General features: G+C 37.6%; 10 protein-coding genes and 1 non-coding gene across 11 annotated transcripts; 7 read left to right on the plus strand and 4 right to left on the minus strand.

Moving 5' to 3' along the window:
- Window positions 1–174: 174 nt before the first annotated feature.
- On the plus strand, window positions 175–1,326 carry PEX15 (Pex15p; the record flags this gene model as incomplete). The annotated part of the gene is made up of 1 exon (NM_001183298.1): window positions 175–1,326. The coding sequence occupies one exon, from the start codon at window positions 175–177 to the stop codon at window positions 1,324–1,326; it is 1,152 nt and encodes a 383-aa protein (NP_014598.1).
- Window positions 1,327–1,416: 90 nt separating this feature from the next.
- On the minus strand, window positions 1,417–2,559 carry NTG2 (bifunctional N-glycosylase/AP lyase NTG2; the record flags this gene model as incomplete). Its single annotated transcript, NM_001183297.1, has 1 exon — window positions 1,417–2,559. The coding sequence occupies one exon, from the start codon at window positions 2,557–2,559 to the stop codon at window positions 1,417–1,419; it is 1,143 nt and encodes a 380-aa protein (NP_014599.1).
- A 290-nt stretch (window positions 2,560–2,849) lies between these two features.
- On the plus strand, window positions 2,850–3,941 carry NGL1 (RNA exonuclease; the record flags this gene model as incomplete). The annotated part of the gene is made up of 1 exon (NM_001183296.1): window positions 2,850–3,941. The coding sequence occupies one exon, from the start codon at window positions 2,850–2,852 to the stop codon at window positions 3,939–3,941; it is 1,092 nt and encodes a 363-aa protein (NP_014600.1).
- Window positions 3,942–4,291: 350 nt separating this feature from the next.
- NOP12 (rRNA-processing protein NOP12) lies at window positions 4,292–5,671 on the minus strand (the record flags this gene model as incomplete). Its single annotated transcript, NM_001183295.1, has 1 exon — window positions 4,292–5,671. The coding sequence occupies one exon, from the start codon at window positions 5,669–5,671 to the stop codon at window positions 4,292–4,294; it is 1,380 nt and encodes a 459-aa protein (NP_014601.1).
- Window positions 5,672–6,173: 502 nt separating this feature from the next.
- RPS15 (40S ribosomal protein uS19 RPS15) lies at window positions 6,174–6,602 on the minus strand (the record flags this gene model as incomplete). The annotated part of the gene is made up of 1 exon (NM_001183294.1): window positions 6,174–6,602. The coding sequence occupies one exon, from the start codon at window positions 6,600–6,602 to the stop codon at window positions 6,174–6,176; it is 429 nt and encodes a 142-aa protein (NP_014602.1).
- Window positions 6,603–7,321: 719 nt separating this feature from the next.
- Window positions 7,322–7,642, plus strand: RPP2A (ribosomal protein P2A; the record flags this gene model as incomplete). Its single annotated transcript, NM_001183293.1, has 1 exon — window positions 7,322–7,642. The coding sequence occupies one exon, from the start codon at window positions 7,322–7,324 to the stop codon at window positions 7,640–7,642; it is 321 nt and encodes a 106-aa protein (NP_014603.1).
- A 308-nt stretch (window positions 7,643–7,950) lies between these two features.
- On the minus strand, window positions 7,951–8,046 carry YOL038C-A (uncharacterized protein; the record flags this gene model as incomplete). The annotated part of the gene is made up of 1 exon (NM_001184641.1): window positions 7,951–8,046. The coding sequence occupies one exon, from the start codon at window positions 8,044–8,046 to the stop codon at window positions 7,951–7,953; it is 96 nt and encodes a 31-aa protein (NP_878164.1).
- A 315-nt stretch (window positions 8,047–8,361) lies between these two features.
- On the plus strand, window positions 8,362–9,126 carry PRE6 (proteasome core particle subunit alpha 4; the record flags this gene model as incomplete). Its single annotated transcript, NM_001183292.1, has 1 exon — window positions 8,362–9,126. The coding sequence occupies one exon, from the start codon at window positions 8,362–8,364 to the stop codon at window positions 9,124–9,126; it is 765 nt and encodes a 254-aa protein (NP_014604.1).
- Window positions 9,127–9,769: 643 nt separating this feature from the next.
- YOL036W (uncharacterized protein) lies at window positions 9,770–12,055 on the plus strand (the record flags this gene model as incomplete). The annotated part of the gene is made up of 1 exon (NM_001183290.1): window positions 9,770–12,055. The coding sequence occupies one exon, from the start codon at window positions 9,770–9,772 to the stop codon at window positions 12,053–12,055; it is 2,286 nt and encodes a 761-aa protein (NP_014606.1).
- Window positions 12,056–12,513: 458 nt separating this feature from the next.
- On the plus strand, window positions 12,514–12,603 carry SNR50. Its single transcript, NR_132257.1, has one exon. It is a non-coding gene; the product is annotated as an SNR50 (small nucleolar RNA).
- Window positions 12,604–12,947: 344 nt separating this feature from the next.
- SMC5 (DNA repair ATPase SMC5) lies at window positions 12,948–16,229 on the plus strand (the record flags this gene model as incomplete). The annotated part of the gene is made up of 1 exon (NM_001183288.1): window positions 12,948–16,229. The coding sequence occupies one exon, from the start codon at window positions 12,948–12,950 to the stop codon at window positions 16,227–16,229; it is 3,282 nt and encodes a 1,093-aa protein (NP_014608.1).
- Between the last annotated feature and the right edge of the window lie 234 nt (window positions 16,230–16,463).

The raw sequence follows: 16,463 nt of genomic DNA on the forward strand, positions 1-16,463 counted from the left end.
ATTTTGGGGCAAACTTCTGCGCTGAGCGGCTTATCGCCGTCGGAGTGACATCAAGTACCATAGAAAAGTCATCGTAGACTTACATATTTAGGCAAGAGAAATAGTTAGGTAAACAGAAAGAGGCACTAGCAGAACGTACTACGGTGTGGTTTATACAAGAGGGTTCTGTGAATAATGGCTGCAAGTGAGATAATGAACAATCTGCCTATGCATTCCCTCGATTCTTCTCTAAGGGATTTACTTAACGATGACTTATTCATTGAAAGTGATGAATCGACCAAGTCGGTAAATGATCAGAGGAGTGAAGTATTTCAAGAATGTGTGAACCTTTTCATAAAAAGAGATATCAAGGATTGCCTAGAAAAAATGTCTGAGGTTGGATTTATTGATATTACCGTTTTCAAGTCCAACCCTATGATATTAGATTTATTTGTCAGCGCCTGTGATATTATGCCCAGCTTTACCAAATTAGGTTTAACACTGCAGAGTGAGATTTTGAATATTTTCACGTTAGATACCCCTCAATGTATTGAGACAAGAAAAATTATTCTCGGTGACCTCAGTAAACTTTTGGTCATCAATAAATTCTTTCGATGCTGTATCAAGGTTATTCAGTTTAACTTAACTGATCACACCGAACAAGAAGAAAAAACTCTGGAGCTTGAATCCATAATGAGTGATTTCATTTTCGTATACATAACGAAAATGAGGACAACTATAGATGTAGTTGGCTTACAAGAATTAATCGAGATATTCATCTTTCAGGTGAAGGTAAAACTGCATCATAAAAAACCCTCACCGAATATGTATTGGGCGCTTTGCAAAACATTACCTAAGTTATCTCCAACCCTAAAGGGCCTTTACTTATCTAAAGATGTTTCCATAGAGGATGCTATTCTGAACTCAATAGATAATAAAATACAAAAAGATAAGGCGAAGTCTAAAGGTAAACAAAGAGGAGTGAAACAGAAAATACACCATTTTCACGAGCCTATGTTACACAATAGTAGTGAAGAACAGGTTAAGGTTGAGGATGCGTTTAATCAACGCACCTCTACTGATAGTAGACTCCAGAGTACTGGAACGGCGCCCCGTAAAAAAAACAATGATATTACTGTTCTGGCTGGTTCATTTTGGGCTGTCCTGAAGCATCATTTCACAAGAAGTGTGCTGAACAAAAACGGACTTCTGCTCACAGGTCTGCTGCTACTCTTATGTTTGAAAAAATATAAGTCATTGATGGCAATTTTCAAACATGTTCCAGCGGCCTTTCACACTGTATACCCCCAGATTGTAGGGTTGCTAAAACTTCTAGCGAGTATATGAGAAATATTTGAATAGTTTATAAAACCCTACCTACTTATTTTAATGACATACATAATGGTTTTTCATCTTTTTCCACAATGAATGGTGGTTCTATTTTTTCTTGTGTCTTTCTGTTGTAATTCCATTTGTAACCGTGTCCAACCAATGCGAATATACTTTCTCGATGTCTTCTTTGTCCTCCAATTGATGAAATTTGGAAGATTCGATTAGCTTCTCATTGCGAGCATTGCAGACATCGTTTGCTAGACATAAATCACACCTCTTACCCCTGGCCATGCAGATCAATTGACCAAATCCAACCAAAACGGTGTTTATTTCGTACCACAGTGAGTGAGGTAGCCAAACCTGTAACTCCTTTCTAGTATGCTCGGCAGTCTTACACTTAATAGGGTCTACCCAATTCCACATTTTACACAGCCTATGGACATGAACATCGACGCATATGCCGGCAATCAGCCCCCAACCTTTTTGCAGTGTTAAATATCCCATTTTAGGTCCAACTCCAGGTAACGAGAGAATTCCCTCTATATCATACGGTATATCTGAATCGAAATTGTCTACCAATAATTGTGCGGTTCTTTTGATGAAATTGGCTTTTCTGGTATAGAAGCTAACGCATCGAATTAGATTTGCTAATACAGGTTCATCAATTTTAAGCAGTCCATCTAGCGTAATACCCTCTGCTATTTTTAATGTGTTTAAGCAGTATTCGGTGATATTCAAAGCCGCTTGCGCCATCCTTTCGTCCCTCGTTTGAGCAGAAAGCATAGTGCCAATAAGAAATTGAAGCCTGAAATTCTTTGGATCGACTTTTTCACTAGGTATCCCACATTTATTAGAAACTAAAACAGGAATCATGCTACATCCCATAGCATCTACCGGGGTTTTAACCTTGGACCTCATTAATCTCACCCGATTATATATGGGTAAGAAACTCTCAGGAACTTTCGCCCCAGAATCGTTAATCATTTCTTCTTTAGTTATTGGCCGTCCCCAAGTTCTCGGATCATCACAAGTCCTTGATTCGATCCATTCAAAATACTCTATTGGCTTCAGTGCCTTGATCCAGTCAATATTTACTCCGCCGTAATTTTGCAAATCTTTATTGATTTTATTTTCTTTTACTAACTCAACAGTTCTCTCATTCTTTTTGAAATACTTAGATCGAACTTCTACCTCTTCAATATCAACAGGAATATGCTTTCTCTTCCTAGACCTACTTTCCTCTCTCATTATATACTGTGAAAGACGTTGTGCTTATACATTTTTTGTGTGCTCCCAATAAGCAACAGATTCAAAATGCTAAAGAGGTCCTTGCCTTCCTTCCTTTCTACTACATGTATATTCCCAAGTTAGGATAACTGCTTCACCAGCTGATTTTGATTTCTCGGCAACAAAACTAACAAATTAACCATGAGTTGTTTAATTGTTCCTGTTAGAGAAGAAAGGAGATCTACACAAACTAAGCTGGATAACGGCAAAAAAGAACATTGGAGAGAGATTTACTGCTCATACAAGTAACAATGTTTACTCGAAGGTTTATTCCAGTTGTTCAGTCAACTAAGCAAAACATCGGTAAATATGTGCGAAAAGATGCTAGGTTCACTTTATTAACATACAACATGCTCTCACCGTCATATATGTGGCCACAGGTATACACATACGTTGCAGAGCCATACAAAAACTGGAGTTATAGGCACAGACTGCTGGAGAAAGAACTTTTGAATACTTTCAAGGCTGATATTATGTGTCTCCAAGAAATGACCGCAAGAGATTATGAAGATTATTGGCACGATTCCATAGGGGTAGATGTCAATTATGGGTCCAAATTCATTTCCAAGACACCCCCAAAGTATTGGAAAAAACCGGTTAAAGATATGGACGGTGTATCTATTTTCTATAATCTTGCAAAATTTGACTTTATATCGTCATCAGGGATCTACTTAAACCAGCTACTGAATGTTTTCAATCAAAGGGAACTGAAATACTTATACAATAAGAAGGTAACATTAACCGATGGTGCTTCCAATGTTATTGGTGAAGACAGCTTATTGGATGTTTTAAAAGGCAAGAATCAGGTATGCTTATTCGTATCTCTAAGACATAAGGAGACGGGTACTATTTTTGTCGTTTTAAATACTCATTTGTATTGGAAATATGACGAAGTTAAGCTAACACAATGCATGATTATAATGAGAGAGTTATCAAAGATCATTAAGCAGCTCCTACCGGGAGATGTAAAAGGCCAAGAAAGGGTGAAGATTTTATTCACTGGTGATCTAAATTCTACAAGAGATTCGCTAGTTGTTAATTTTCTGCAAGGTCAGATAGTTAGCCATGGAGACCTTAATCTTATTAACCCAATGAGGCCGTATTTGGATCGTTGTGTCTATGACGATATACCAAAGGATTATTTTGTACATACGTGCTATTCAGGAAAATTGAAGGGCATCTTTGATTACGTATGGTACCATGATTCAGATTTTTTACTAACTAAGATCCTAACCGGTAATGAAGTATCAGACGAATTGCTAGCGTCTAATCAGTTGGGTTTACCCAATGAAAACCATCCTAGTGATCATATACCTCTACTAACAGAATTCAAAATACTGTGAGGCATTACTATCTTGCCTTTTTTGTGCTTTTTTTCTTCATTCCTTGTTTTATTTTATTTGTACCTCTCTTATAACCTTGTTATCATACTTTTTATTCATTTCAAATATTCTTTCCATTATTGCAGTATTCTTTAAGTAATATTCCGAACGTGTTCCATAATTTGGGTATGAATGTATTTATAGAAATATATAAAACGCATGATTTTTCTTTTTTATATGTATATTATACTATTAGAACTATGTAAAAAAATGCCAGCATGTATAGAGGAAGCTACAAGAGATAAGAAATAACTAGTAATAATATACAGTGTATCTCTAACAAAATTGATATTGTGTGAAAACTAATGAAACTATTTCTTGCTCTTTTCAGCTTGAGCTTTCTTGAATGCTATCGATCTTTTGGTAACCCTACCTGTAGCGGATCTTTGTTTCTTCTTTTTTAGATGGGTGGAACCTTCGCCTTTCTTTGCTCTTAAACCTTCGATAGTTATCTCTTGGCCCAAAGTGGCTCTATCAGCCTTACCTAAAATCTTTTTAGCTCTACCTGCTCTGGTTCTTTGTGAATCTGTCAACCCATTTCTATCCAAGCCGGTCCCAATAGTAGTACCCTTCTTCATGTTCTTACATCTGGAAACACGCAATTTTCTTGCCTTTTTAGTTGGTTTCTTTGTATTTTCGTCTTCTTGTTTTTGTGACTTCATAGGCTTTTCGTTCAATAAAAGTGCTTTGTTTACACTTTGTAAATCTTTAAATTGAACATAAGCAAATCCCTTACCCATATTTGTCTTTGAATCTCTGATAATACGGACATATTCAATATCGCCACATGGTTCAAAATGTTTCCAAAGACTTTCTTCTATTTCTTCAAAATCCAAGTTACCTACAAAGATTGAACGCTTCTTATCATGCGGAGCTGGATGAGCAACTGAATCAACTCTTAAGTGATGATCTTGGAAAACGACAGCATTCAAATTCGAGCAGATTTTTCTTACAGCAGACTTATTCTTATAGACGATGTAAGCGTTTATTGTATCCCTTGACTTATGAAATTTTTGTTGGACAAACGCAACTTTTCTAGGAAGAGCTTCATCAAAGGAAATAGATCTGAATCTTATGCTTTCAATGGCAAATTCGTTATTGTCACTTTTCTTAGAACTTTCCTCTTCTTTTTCATTACCAGATTCCTCAGTTTCTGCTATCGGATTTGTACCAAAAAGTTTTTTGAATTCTTTATAAACCTTTTTAGATGTGATGACAGTACTTAAGATGTTACCAATGAAAACAGTTCTTTCTGCCTTTTCTAACTCGTCTTCTTTGAAATCAACTTTCTTAGCTGCTGATGTCAGTGGTACTGAAGTTTCATCAGTTTTCGTTACTGTTGGTTTATCATCCTCAGCCTCAGCTTCTTCATTTAGTAGTTTCGCATAATAGCGGGCTTCTAAGTCTTCATCCTCGTCATTCCTTTTACTTTTTTTGGCCTTCTTTACTTTTGGAAGGGCAACTTCTTCAGTTTGCTCATCTGAAACATCAGGTTTGCTTGCTTCTTTTTCTTCTTGATCAGCTTCGGCAGCTCTTTCCCTTTTCTTCGAATCAGGAAGGACAGTACGTGTTTTGCTTTTGACTTCCAATTTATTAATAGGTCCACAGGATGAACTAAATAGCTTATCTACTGAAGATTCTATTTTTTTCTCATCAATGTTACCAAAGAGATTGTCAATTGCAGAGGACATTTTTCACTTTAAAATTTATAGCGTGATAATCTGGTGGATGATATGTCGACTGTTTTCTTAATAAAGTGCCTCAAGCTATCTACCTTCAATATAACAGTTTAAAATTTAGACAAGCAAAAAAAAATTGCGATGAGCTTGAAAAAATTTCGAAGTTCGTTTTAAGTGATCAATATATCAAAGAAAATAGAAAGTTGATGAAAGTAGTCCGTGACAGTAAATGAAGCACTTGAGTTGAGGTTTCACGTCCGCTTACAATATATATCATATATGAGGACGAACATTTACAGTAATGATGGAAGGCAATTTAAAAGCTGTCTGCGGAAACAAGTGCTATTGTTGCTTTCCGTGTACAACCCCCATTCACTTCATAAAAGAAATTAAACAAATATAATATAATAGATTATAATAATAATACCAATAAACAAAAATTTTATTTTCCTAATACCTAGACATTATATATAAAAAAGATACAAGGATGACTGCGATTCTGTTATTAGGGAGCTTATTTCAATGGGATGAAACGGGAAGTAGTAGCACCGGCTCTACCATGTCTGACTGGGGTGTAAGTAATGGAGAATTCACCCAAATAGTGACCCAACATTTCTGGTCTGATTTCAACTTGGTTGAAAGCCTTACCGTTGTAGATACCGACGACGGAACCGATCATTTCTGGAACAATGATCATGTTTCTCATGTGGGTTCTGACTGGAGCTGGCTTTTCATTTTCTGGGGCAGCCAACTTGGCAGCTCTCAACTTCTTCATGAAACCGGCTGGCTTGGAAGTCATACCACGGGCAAATCTTCTTCTAACTCTAGCTGGGGCCAACTTGACGAAATCTTCAGTGGACATTTCCAACAATTTTTCCAAATCGACACCTCTGTAAGAGTGGGTCTTAAAAACTCTCTTCTTGGCATTAACAGCTTGAGACATGATCGGTCGTGATTATCTTGTTGTGTACTTCTAGTTCGTCTTATTCTACAATGTAAGGATAAGCACTAACAAATAAGAAAAAAATGAAATCCAAGAACAAATAAAAGAAGAGACCATACCATAATGTGAAACTCTGCACAAAAGATTAAAAAGGAATAAATTGATTGCGGATAGGAAGGGCCAAGCAGACGATTACGGTGTTGTCTCGCAGCTTCCCAGCAAGGAGTTTCTCAGAGAACCTACTCCGAGTGAAACGGACGGAAGAGACCTTCCAAAGAGAAACGAAAATCGGTTCTAGGAGGACGCTCCCTCTAAGTGTCTAGGCCCGTGTTGGGCGGAACTGCCGCCCAACACGGTTTCCGGGACTATACGCCCAGACATAACATTGATTTATACGCGCGGTGTACGGATTAAAAAAGTTTTGTACCTGTTTTGAGGCTGTAACTCATGGCAGCCGAGGGGAATACCAGGGGAGAGACTATACCGGACGATATGCGGAAGACGCGCGAAACGTGAAACATTTTGCATGGAACTCCAAAGCGTTGATACCCGCTTGAAGTTTAGTTAACCTAGTAGCGGAGAGCCGTTATTATTCGAGGTTTTTCAATTGTTACTTCTGGTAATTTCTACTTCCGTTTATTCAAAAGCTTTTTCTATTATTTTAGTGATTTTTTTCTCATTGGAAATTCATACACAACAACAGAACCAATCATACAAAAATGAAGTACTTAGCTGCTTACCTATTATTGAACGCTGCTGGTAACACCCCAGATGCCACCAAGATTAAGGCTATTTTGGAATCCGTCGGTATCGAAATCGAAGACGAAAAGGTTTCCTCCGTTTTGTCCGCTTTGGAAGGTAAGTCTGTTGACGAATTAATTACTGAAGGTAACGAAAAGTTGGCTGCTGTTCCAGCTGCTGGTCCAGCTTCTGCTGGCGGTGCTGCTGCTGCCTCTGGTGATGCTGCTGCTGAAGAAGAAAAGGAAGAAGAAGCCGCTGAAGAATCTGACGACGACATGGGTTTCGGTTTATTCGACTAAGGTTGAGTAAATTTGTGCAATCTCGTTATATCATATCTTGGAAGTTATAGAGGGAAGGGCGCAAAAATAAACCCTTTCCTCTTTTTTACGGCGACCATACTCTTTTTTTCCTAATCCTTTTCAAGTTTAAATCCATGATTTAATATCTATTTATACATATAAATAATATAAGTAATGGTTTAATGCATTGTTTCAAAAAAAAAATAAAAAAAAAAGGGAAGAAATTATATATAAATATACTTCTTCATCTTCAAAATTCAAACCGATTGTTTTACTGGTTAGAATATTATGTGTGCTCTTTCTTTGCTCTATGACATGGCTCTGTTTTGTACCTTCCTTTTTTTTATGCTATTGAATAAATTTGTTGTAGCCGCTTTCCTCAGGAAGGACCCCATGTATTTCATCAAATCATATAAGTTGAATATCCCATCAATTGCGTACCTAGTACTTAAATAAAATACTCACGTCGCTTTCTTTGAATATTTGGAAATGAATTGAGACCTAGTGTGCTGTGTGCCCTTGTTCATTGACGATTAAAGCTTTAAGGACCATTACTATGGGTAAGAATATCATCCGGGCAACGGTATTTCTTAATCTTTTCGAAGATTCTTTTGCCACCGGAAGGGAAAGAAAAGACATCATATATAGGTGGTAGCAAAACCTTCAAGTTAGTGCTCAGCAGTTCATCAGGATCAGTTGCATAAACACAATTACACAAAATGAGTGGTTACGATAGAGCTTTGTCCATTTTCTCCCCAGATGGACACATTTTCCAAGTGGAGTACGCCCTGGAGGCGGTAAAGAGGGGTACCTGTGCTGTAGGTGTCAAGGGTAAGAATTGTGTAGTATTGGGCTGCGAAAGAAGGTCTACTTTGAAGCTGCAAGACACTAGAATTACGCCTTCCAAAGTTTCCAAAATTGACTCGCATGTGGTGTTGTCATTTTCTGGTTTAAATGCAGATTCCAGAATTCTTATCGAGAAGGCTAGAGTGGAGGCCCAAAGTCACAGACTAACGTTGGAGGATCCCGTGACGGTGGAGTATCTCACACGTTATGTCGCTGGTGTGCAACAAAGGTACACGCAGTCAGGAGGTGTTAGACCATTTGGTGTGTCGACGCTGATTGCCGGCTTCGACCCGAGAGATGATGAACCCAAGCTTTACCAGACCGAGCCAAGTGGTATATACTCTTCGTGGTCCGCTCAGACCATTGGGAGAAACTCCAAGACGGTACGTGAGTTTTTGGAGAAGAATTACGATCGCAAAGAACCACCAGCCACAGTGGAAGAATGTGTCAAACTTACTGTAAGATCTCTGTTGGAGGTAGTTCAAACAGGTGCAAAAAATATTGAAATCACTGTTGTTAAGCCGGACTCAGATATTGTTGCGTTGAGCAGTGAGGAAATTAACCAGTACGTCACCCAAATCGAACAAGAAAAGCAAGAGCAGCAAGAGCAGGACAAAAAGAAAAAATCTAACCATTAAAAACGGCGATATATATTGGGCATAAAACCTATATAAAATAACAGCAATAATAAAAATGCAAAATATAACATAGCACGGTATAGTTAGCTCATATATGTTTTAACGAGCCTTACATTATATCATTTAATACGATCTCATGTTTTTCGGATTTCGGATCTCGCCAAGAAAACTTGCTGATATAGAATGGAATGGAATGACTTCAAAAACTGCCCACTCATAAAGTTTGCTTCTTTAAATTGAATATATATTCACAGTCCGATTTGAAAAGCTTACCATCTGCCACACGCATTCTACTCCCTAATTTCCACACACAGTGTTTTTGTTTCTATAAAGAAAAAGAAAACCAAAATACTGTACTTTTTCCCATAATTTTCTTTCCATACGCCTATATGCCCATACTTTGCCCGGTTTATCGAACAACGCTGTGAATTTTGCGAGTCATAAAAGACTTATCGTACCATTATACCCCATTCATTATCAAAACATTATCTTATTTATATATCCAATTTAAAATCCTGTTTTTTAAGAAATAATTTCCAATACATTATTATAACTTATTGATACCTATTTAGAATCGATATTTGGTCTTTTCTTTGAGAAGAAAAAAGAAAAGAAATAAAAAAAAAGTTCACAAAAGTTTGTCATGGAACACCAAGATAGTTCGCCACCTAGATTCAGGAACTCTGGCTCTAATAGAGTCACTGTGTATAACGGTACTACCCTGCCTACGATGCCCAAGAGCGCCACACCAACATCGAGCTCAACAACAGTTACTACGCATTTGCAAAATATTAAGGAGGAGGAAACAAACGATGACGAACTCACCCAAGTGGATCGTTCATCTCCTCGTGTTTTGGGGAGGATCTCCTCTACGTCCTCATCTTCATCCAATATTGATTTGCGCGATAACTTGGACATGTTACACGAAATAGAAAAATCAAATACTAATATTTCTTTATCAGCTCCTAATTTGCATGAGGAACTGGGCGTTCTCAGCGATAAAGGTAACAGTAAAGAAGAATTGGCTTTGTTACCACCTTTACCTCACACAGGAGAAATGGAAATCACTCCACAATTTGATATCAACGAGGCTATTTTTGAACGAGATGACATCAGCCACTCTTCAAGGCTAGAACCAGATGACGTGTTAACAAAGTTAGCGAACTCTACTCGAGATGCTACGGGTGAAGATCAGGGGTTTGTTGTCATGACTCATGGCCACGATGCGTCGACAAACGACGATTCGCAATTAAGCGCTACTATTCTTGACAATCAGACGTCATTTGATCTTTCTAAAGCTCTAGAGATGACTAGCCATTCAAATATTTCTAATATTATTAATAGTTCCGGTTCTGAGGGAAGACGTTCAAGGACACCGGTAAGCAATTCCACTCTGAAACCAAATTTATCATCTCCTGAAAGCGCAGAACGTGAAGCAAACACGACTTCGTCCTCCTCTACGTCGGATCACGGGGCAACAATGCAATATGATCCCAAGAAAATAATAACTCCAATTCCTGTTTTACCTTCCTCTGTCCGTGAACAGCAACAGAACAATGCACCTTTGAGAGAAAGAAGCAGATCTAATTCTAGTGCACTGGCATCTACACTGAGAGATACGATCATTTCAGGACTGCCTCAAAATATTAATTCTGTAGAAAGAAAGTTATCAAGGAAGAGTAACAGGAGTAGGAAGAATACGGTGACTTTTGAAGATCGTCTTCAGAAATTGCCACCCTTAAGCACCCAAATTTCGAACCAGTACGCCAAGGTAGCACCAGCTGAGAACAATATCGCCTTACACTTTCATAACTTACCTACACCAGTATCAAACACTCAAACGCCTGTTACGTTTCAGTCTGAATCCGGACTGACAGGGGGAGAAAAGAAAATGCCTTTTTTGAGAAGAGCATCTAGTGCCCTATTAAGAAAGACATCTGCCAAAAATTGCTCCAATTTAACCAGAACAAATACACCTACTTTATCGACATCCTCAACATTTGAGTCAGATCTAAATGCTCGGCAGCCCATGCTAATTCGACGATCTTCCACTATTGATAATAAACTACCTAGGAGGCAGCTTTCGTGCTCGAAGCTTTATTCGCGCCTCAATTCGGACAGCAAGTTTGCGAATAGCAGTCGAGCTTCGGAGGAGGTCTTAGTGTCCACTCCAAATGACACAGAACACGTCTACAGAAAGACATCTCTAGGTTCTAAGATAAAGAGAGGTTTTACTAGAATATTGAGCGACAGTAATAATAGTAAGGAAATTCTCACTTTATCACCCAAATCTATGGTGACTACGGGGCCTACAGAATTGTCGTTTTCCTCTTTATCAACCGTGGGAGGACATCCGACAACGCCAGTCTCAAAAGAAAATGATCGAGTTTCAATAGATGGCGTGAGTACATTTAATCGAGCATCAACATCTCTTCCAGAATCATCAACAGACGACATCTCTCCACTACGCGAAGAAGGTAAGATTAATGTTCCTAAAAGAACGTCAAGTAGAAAGATACTGTCTAAAAATTCAAGCAAAAAAAATGTACTGCCTGAACAGCAAACAAAGCCAAGTGAAATATATCTGGATAAAGAAGCCTTACAAAGTTTTGTTCCCGTACTCTCTGTCACAGAGGGTACTCATCGCATCAATCGCTCGTCGTTACAAACGCAATCTACCATCGGATTATGCATTACCAATTTAAGAAACAAAGAAGGCATGAAGCTCAATGCCAAGGAATACGTGGAAATCCTGGCTCAGCAGCAACGCAAGGAAGATGAAAGGTATGCTGTTTTGGAAAGAAAATTTGCATCTTGTAGATGGTGCAGTGATAAGGACCTGCAGTATTTGAAAAAGAAACGAATTTCCATGAATAAGATATGGTCTGATTATGTCCGATTTTACCGTGGAAAGTTGAACAACCCATGAAGGAAAAAGGTCTTGGCTATATATAACGGCAGACAAAATATAAGTATACACGTATATATGGTGGTAAACACGCATATACTGTATGCCATGTATTTACCATTACATAGTTATTTACGCACTCTATAAAAAGTTAACATTGCATTTTAATAAATTCCTTAAATTACTCTAATTAGGATGGTAGCCCTACCTTTTTTTTTTTTGGCACACATGGTCAACTTTTCTTCTCATGCTTTAAAAGGCGAGAAAAAATGAAAATTAGCAAAATGACCTTTCCCTCCTTCCCACATTGAATATATACACTGGAAGATATAAGCAACCAGTACTGTAGATAAAAAAGATCACTACGATATTCGTCGGACTCCAGTCGGAGTGCAGTGCCCGATTACTCTTAATTGCACGCATCGTGCCAAGTTTAATTGGTATTGCTCGAACATCTAGGAATAAGAGAAGGACTTACTTTAGAATGATGAAAGAGGTAGCAATTTGCAGCAGATTTTTCGTGATTGAATCAAACAAAGATTAACCTTTACAGAACCGCTACACTGATACTAATGTAAGAAACATTTCCTTTATTTTTTTTCTAGCCCGTAGTGTACTCTTATAGTTTTGATATTTCCTTTCTATCTTTGTAAATGTAAATAATCACATTTGTCTGACAACACACTTGTTGCCACTAATTATTTCAACAAGCTGGCATAGCTGATCTTATTAATCTTGTAGACCGTTCAGGATGACTGGGCTATATTATGGCGTTAACTTTCGCGTTGGATTACCTTTTTATGCGATGACAAGATGCCGATAATAGGTATTTACTTTCACAAGTACGTGTACGCAATTCTAAAGGAAGTATATCAAATAAAAGGGCGTGGTACATAAAAGCTATATCCCTAGCATGACCAGTCTAATAGATTTGGGCAGATATGTTGAAAGAACGCATCATGGAGAAGATACAGAGCCAAGATCGAAAAGGGTAAAAATCGCAAAACCTGACTTGTCTTCCTTCCAACCAGGCAGCATTATTAAGATCCGTTTACAGGATTTTGTTACTTACACTTTAACCGAATTCAATCTTTCACCGTCTTTAAATATGATCATTGGGCCAAACGGATCTGGAAAATCTACTTTCGTATGCGCAGTGTGTTTAGGATTGGCTGGTAAACCCGAGTATATTGGTAGGAGTAAAAAAGTGGAAGATTTCATCAAAAATGGTCAAGATGTTTCAAAAATTGAAATCACCTTGAAAAATTCACCAAATGTTACTGATATTGAATACATAGACGCACGTGATGAAACAATAAAGATTACCAGGATTATTACGAGATCCAAGAGGAGATCGGATTATCTAATAAATGACTACCAGGTATCTGAGAGTGTAGTTAAAACTTTAGTTGCTCAGCTGAACATTCAGTTGGATAATCTTTGTCAATTTTTATCTCAAGAGCGTGTTGAGGAGTTTGCTCGCTTGAAGTCAGTTAAATTATTAGTAGAGACTATAAGGTCAATCGATGCAAGCTTATTGGATGTGTTGGATGAACTAAGGGAATTACAAGGAAATGAGCAAAGCTTGCAAAAAGATCTCGATTTTAAAAAAGCTAAAATTGTTCATTTGAGACAAGAAAGTGATAAACTACGTAAATCAGTTGAATCTTTACGAGATTTTCAAAATAAGAAGGGTGAAATCGAGTTACACTCCCAACTATTACCTTATGTGAAAGTAAAGGACCATAAAGAAAAGCTAAACATATATAAAGAAGAATACGAACGAGCGAAAGCGAACTTAAGGGCTATACTGAAGGATAAAAAACCATTTGCAAATACTAAGAAGACTTTGGAAAATCAGGTGGAAGAGTTAACAGAGAAGTGTTCCCTAAAAACTGATGAGTTCCTGAAAGCAAAAGAAAAGATCAACGAAATCTTCGAAAAATTAAATACTATTAGGGATGAGGTCATCAAAAAGAAAAACCAGAACGAATATTATAGAGGAAGAACCAAAAAACTACAGGCCACCATTATTAGTACAAAGGAAGATTTTCTAAGGAGTCAGGAAATATTAGCACAAACACATCTTCCTGAGAAAAGCGTATTTGAAGATATAGACATTAAAAGAAAGGAAATTATTAATAAAGAAGGCGAAATTAGGGATCTTATTTCCGAAATTGATGCGAAGGCGAACGCTATTAATCATGAGATGAGAAGCATACAGAGACAAGCTGAAAGCAAGACCAAATCCCTTACAACAACTGATAAAATCGGTATCTTAAATCAGGACCAGGATTTAAAGGAGGTCCGTGATGCTGTGTTGATGGTTAGAGAGCATCCAGAAATGAAAGATAAAATTCTAGAACCGCCAATAATGACCGTGTCTGCCATTAACGCTCAATTTGCTGCATATTTAGCACAATGTGTGGATTATAATACGAGTAAAGCCTTGACTGTTGTTGATTCTGATTCTTACAAGCTATTTGCAAATCCAATTCTTGACAAATTCAAGGTTAATTTGAGAGAACTCTCCAGTGCAGACACCACCCCTCCTGTACCAGCGGAAACGGTGAGGGACCTGGGATTTGAGGGTTATCTATCCGATTTTATTACCGGTGATAAGAGGGTTATGAAAATGCTTTGTCAAACTAGCAAAATTCATACTATACCGGTATCAAGAAGGGAATTGACGCCTGCTCAGATAAAGAAGTTGATTACACCAAGACCGAATGGGAAAATTCTTTTTAAAAGGATTATTCATGGGAATAGGTTAGTCGATATCAAGCAATCAGCATATGGTAGTAAGCAGGTCTTTCCTACTGACGTTAGTATTAAACAAACTAATTTTTATCAGGGATCAATCATGTCAAATGAGCAGAAAATTAGAATTGAAAATGAAATTATCAACTTAAAGAATGAATACAACGATCGAAAATCTACGTTAGATGCATTGTCAAACCAGAAAAGTGGTTATAGGCACGAATTATCTGAGTTGGCGTCAAAAAACGACGATATTAATAGGGAAGCTCATCAATTAAATGAGATTCGCAAGAAGTACACTATGAGAAAAAGTACAATAGAGACTTTAAGAGAGAAATTAGATCAACTGAAACGTGAAGCTAGAAAGGACGTATCTCAAAAGATTAAAGATATTGATGATCAGATCCAACAACTATTACTCAAGCAAAGACATTTGCTGTCTAAAATGGCCTCTTCAATGAAGAGTTTAAAGAATTGTCAGAAGGAGTTAATAAGTACTCAAATCCTTCAATTTGAAGCCCAAAATATGGATGTTTCTATGAATGACGTAATTGGTTTTTTCAATGAGAGGGAAGCTGATTTGAAGAGCCAATATGAAGACAAGAAAAAGTTCGTAAAAGAAATGAGAGACACTCCTGAATTTCAATCATGGATGAGAGAAATCAGGTCTTATGACCAAGACACTAAGGAAAAATTGAATAAAGTGGCAGAAAAATACGAGGAGGAAGGGAATTTCAATCTGTCATTCGTTCAGGATGTTCTCGATAAATTAGAATCGGAGATAGCTATGGTAAACCACGACGAGTCAGCCGTAACAATTTTGGATCAAGTCACAGCCGAACTGAGAGAGTTGGAGCACACGGTTCCTCAGCAGTCGAAAGACTTGGAGACCATTAAAGCTAAATTAAAAGAAGATCACGCAGTTTTGGAGCCCAAATTAGATGATATTGTATCAAAAATCTCTGCAAGATTTGCGCGCTTATTCAACAATGTTGGGAGTGCTGGTGCGGTTCGTCTAGAAAAGCCGAAGGACTATGCTGAATGGAAGATAGAAATCATGGTAAAATTCAGAGATAATGCACCTTTAAAAAAGTTAGATTCCCACACGCAATCAGGTGGTGAAAGAGCTGTTTCTACAGTTCTTTACATGATTGCTTTGCAAGAGTTTACCTCTGCACCATTTAGAGTGGTTGATGAAATCAATCAAGGTATGGACTCTAGAAATGAAAGGATCGTTCATAAAGCTATGGTGGAGAACGCGTGTGCCGAAAACACTTCTCAATATTTTTTAATCACTCCAAAATTATTGACTGGCTTGCATTATCATGAAAAGATGAGAATACACTGTGTCATGGCTGGTTCTTGGATTCCAAACCCTTCTGAGGATCCGAAGATGATACATTTCGGTGAAACTTCTAACTACTCATTCGATTAATCTTTCACTATTGCATAATTAATTATACACATATAGATGTAAACATGTTTATAACCAAGACGTTTGGTCTCATCTAGCAAAAATGTCTTCTAGTGTCAGCTGTCTTACCTCACAAATGTAAGGCTTCACCAAATAAAGAACTAATTAAATAGAACGCGCTTAAGAAAAGCTGCAATAATTAATTTCTTATATTAAATTCGAGGCACCAAAGCAAGCAACCGCTACATGACAAAA

The sequence above is a fragment of the Saccharomyces cerevisiae genome, chromosome XV, assembly GCF_000146045.2.
Source record: "Saccharomyces cerevisiae S288C chromosome XV, complete sequence".
Lineage (NCBI taxonomy): Eukaryota > Fungi > Ascomycota > Saccharomycetes > Saccharomycetales > Saccharomycetaceae > Saccharomyces > Saccharomyces cerevisiae.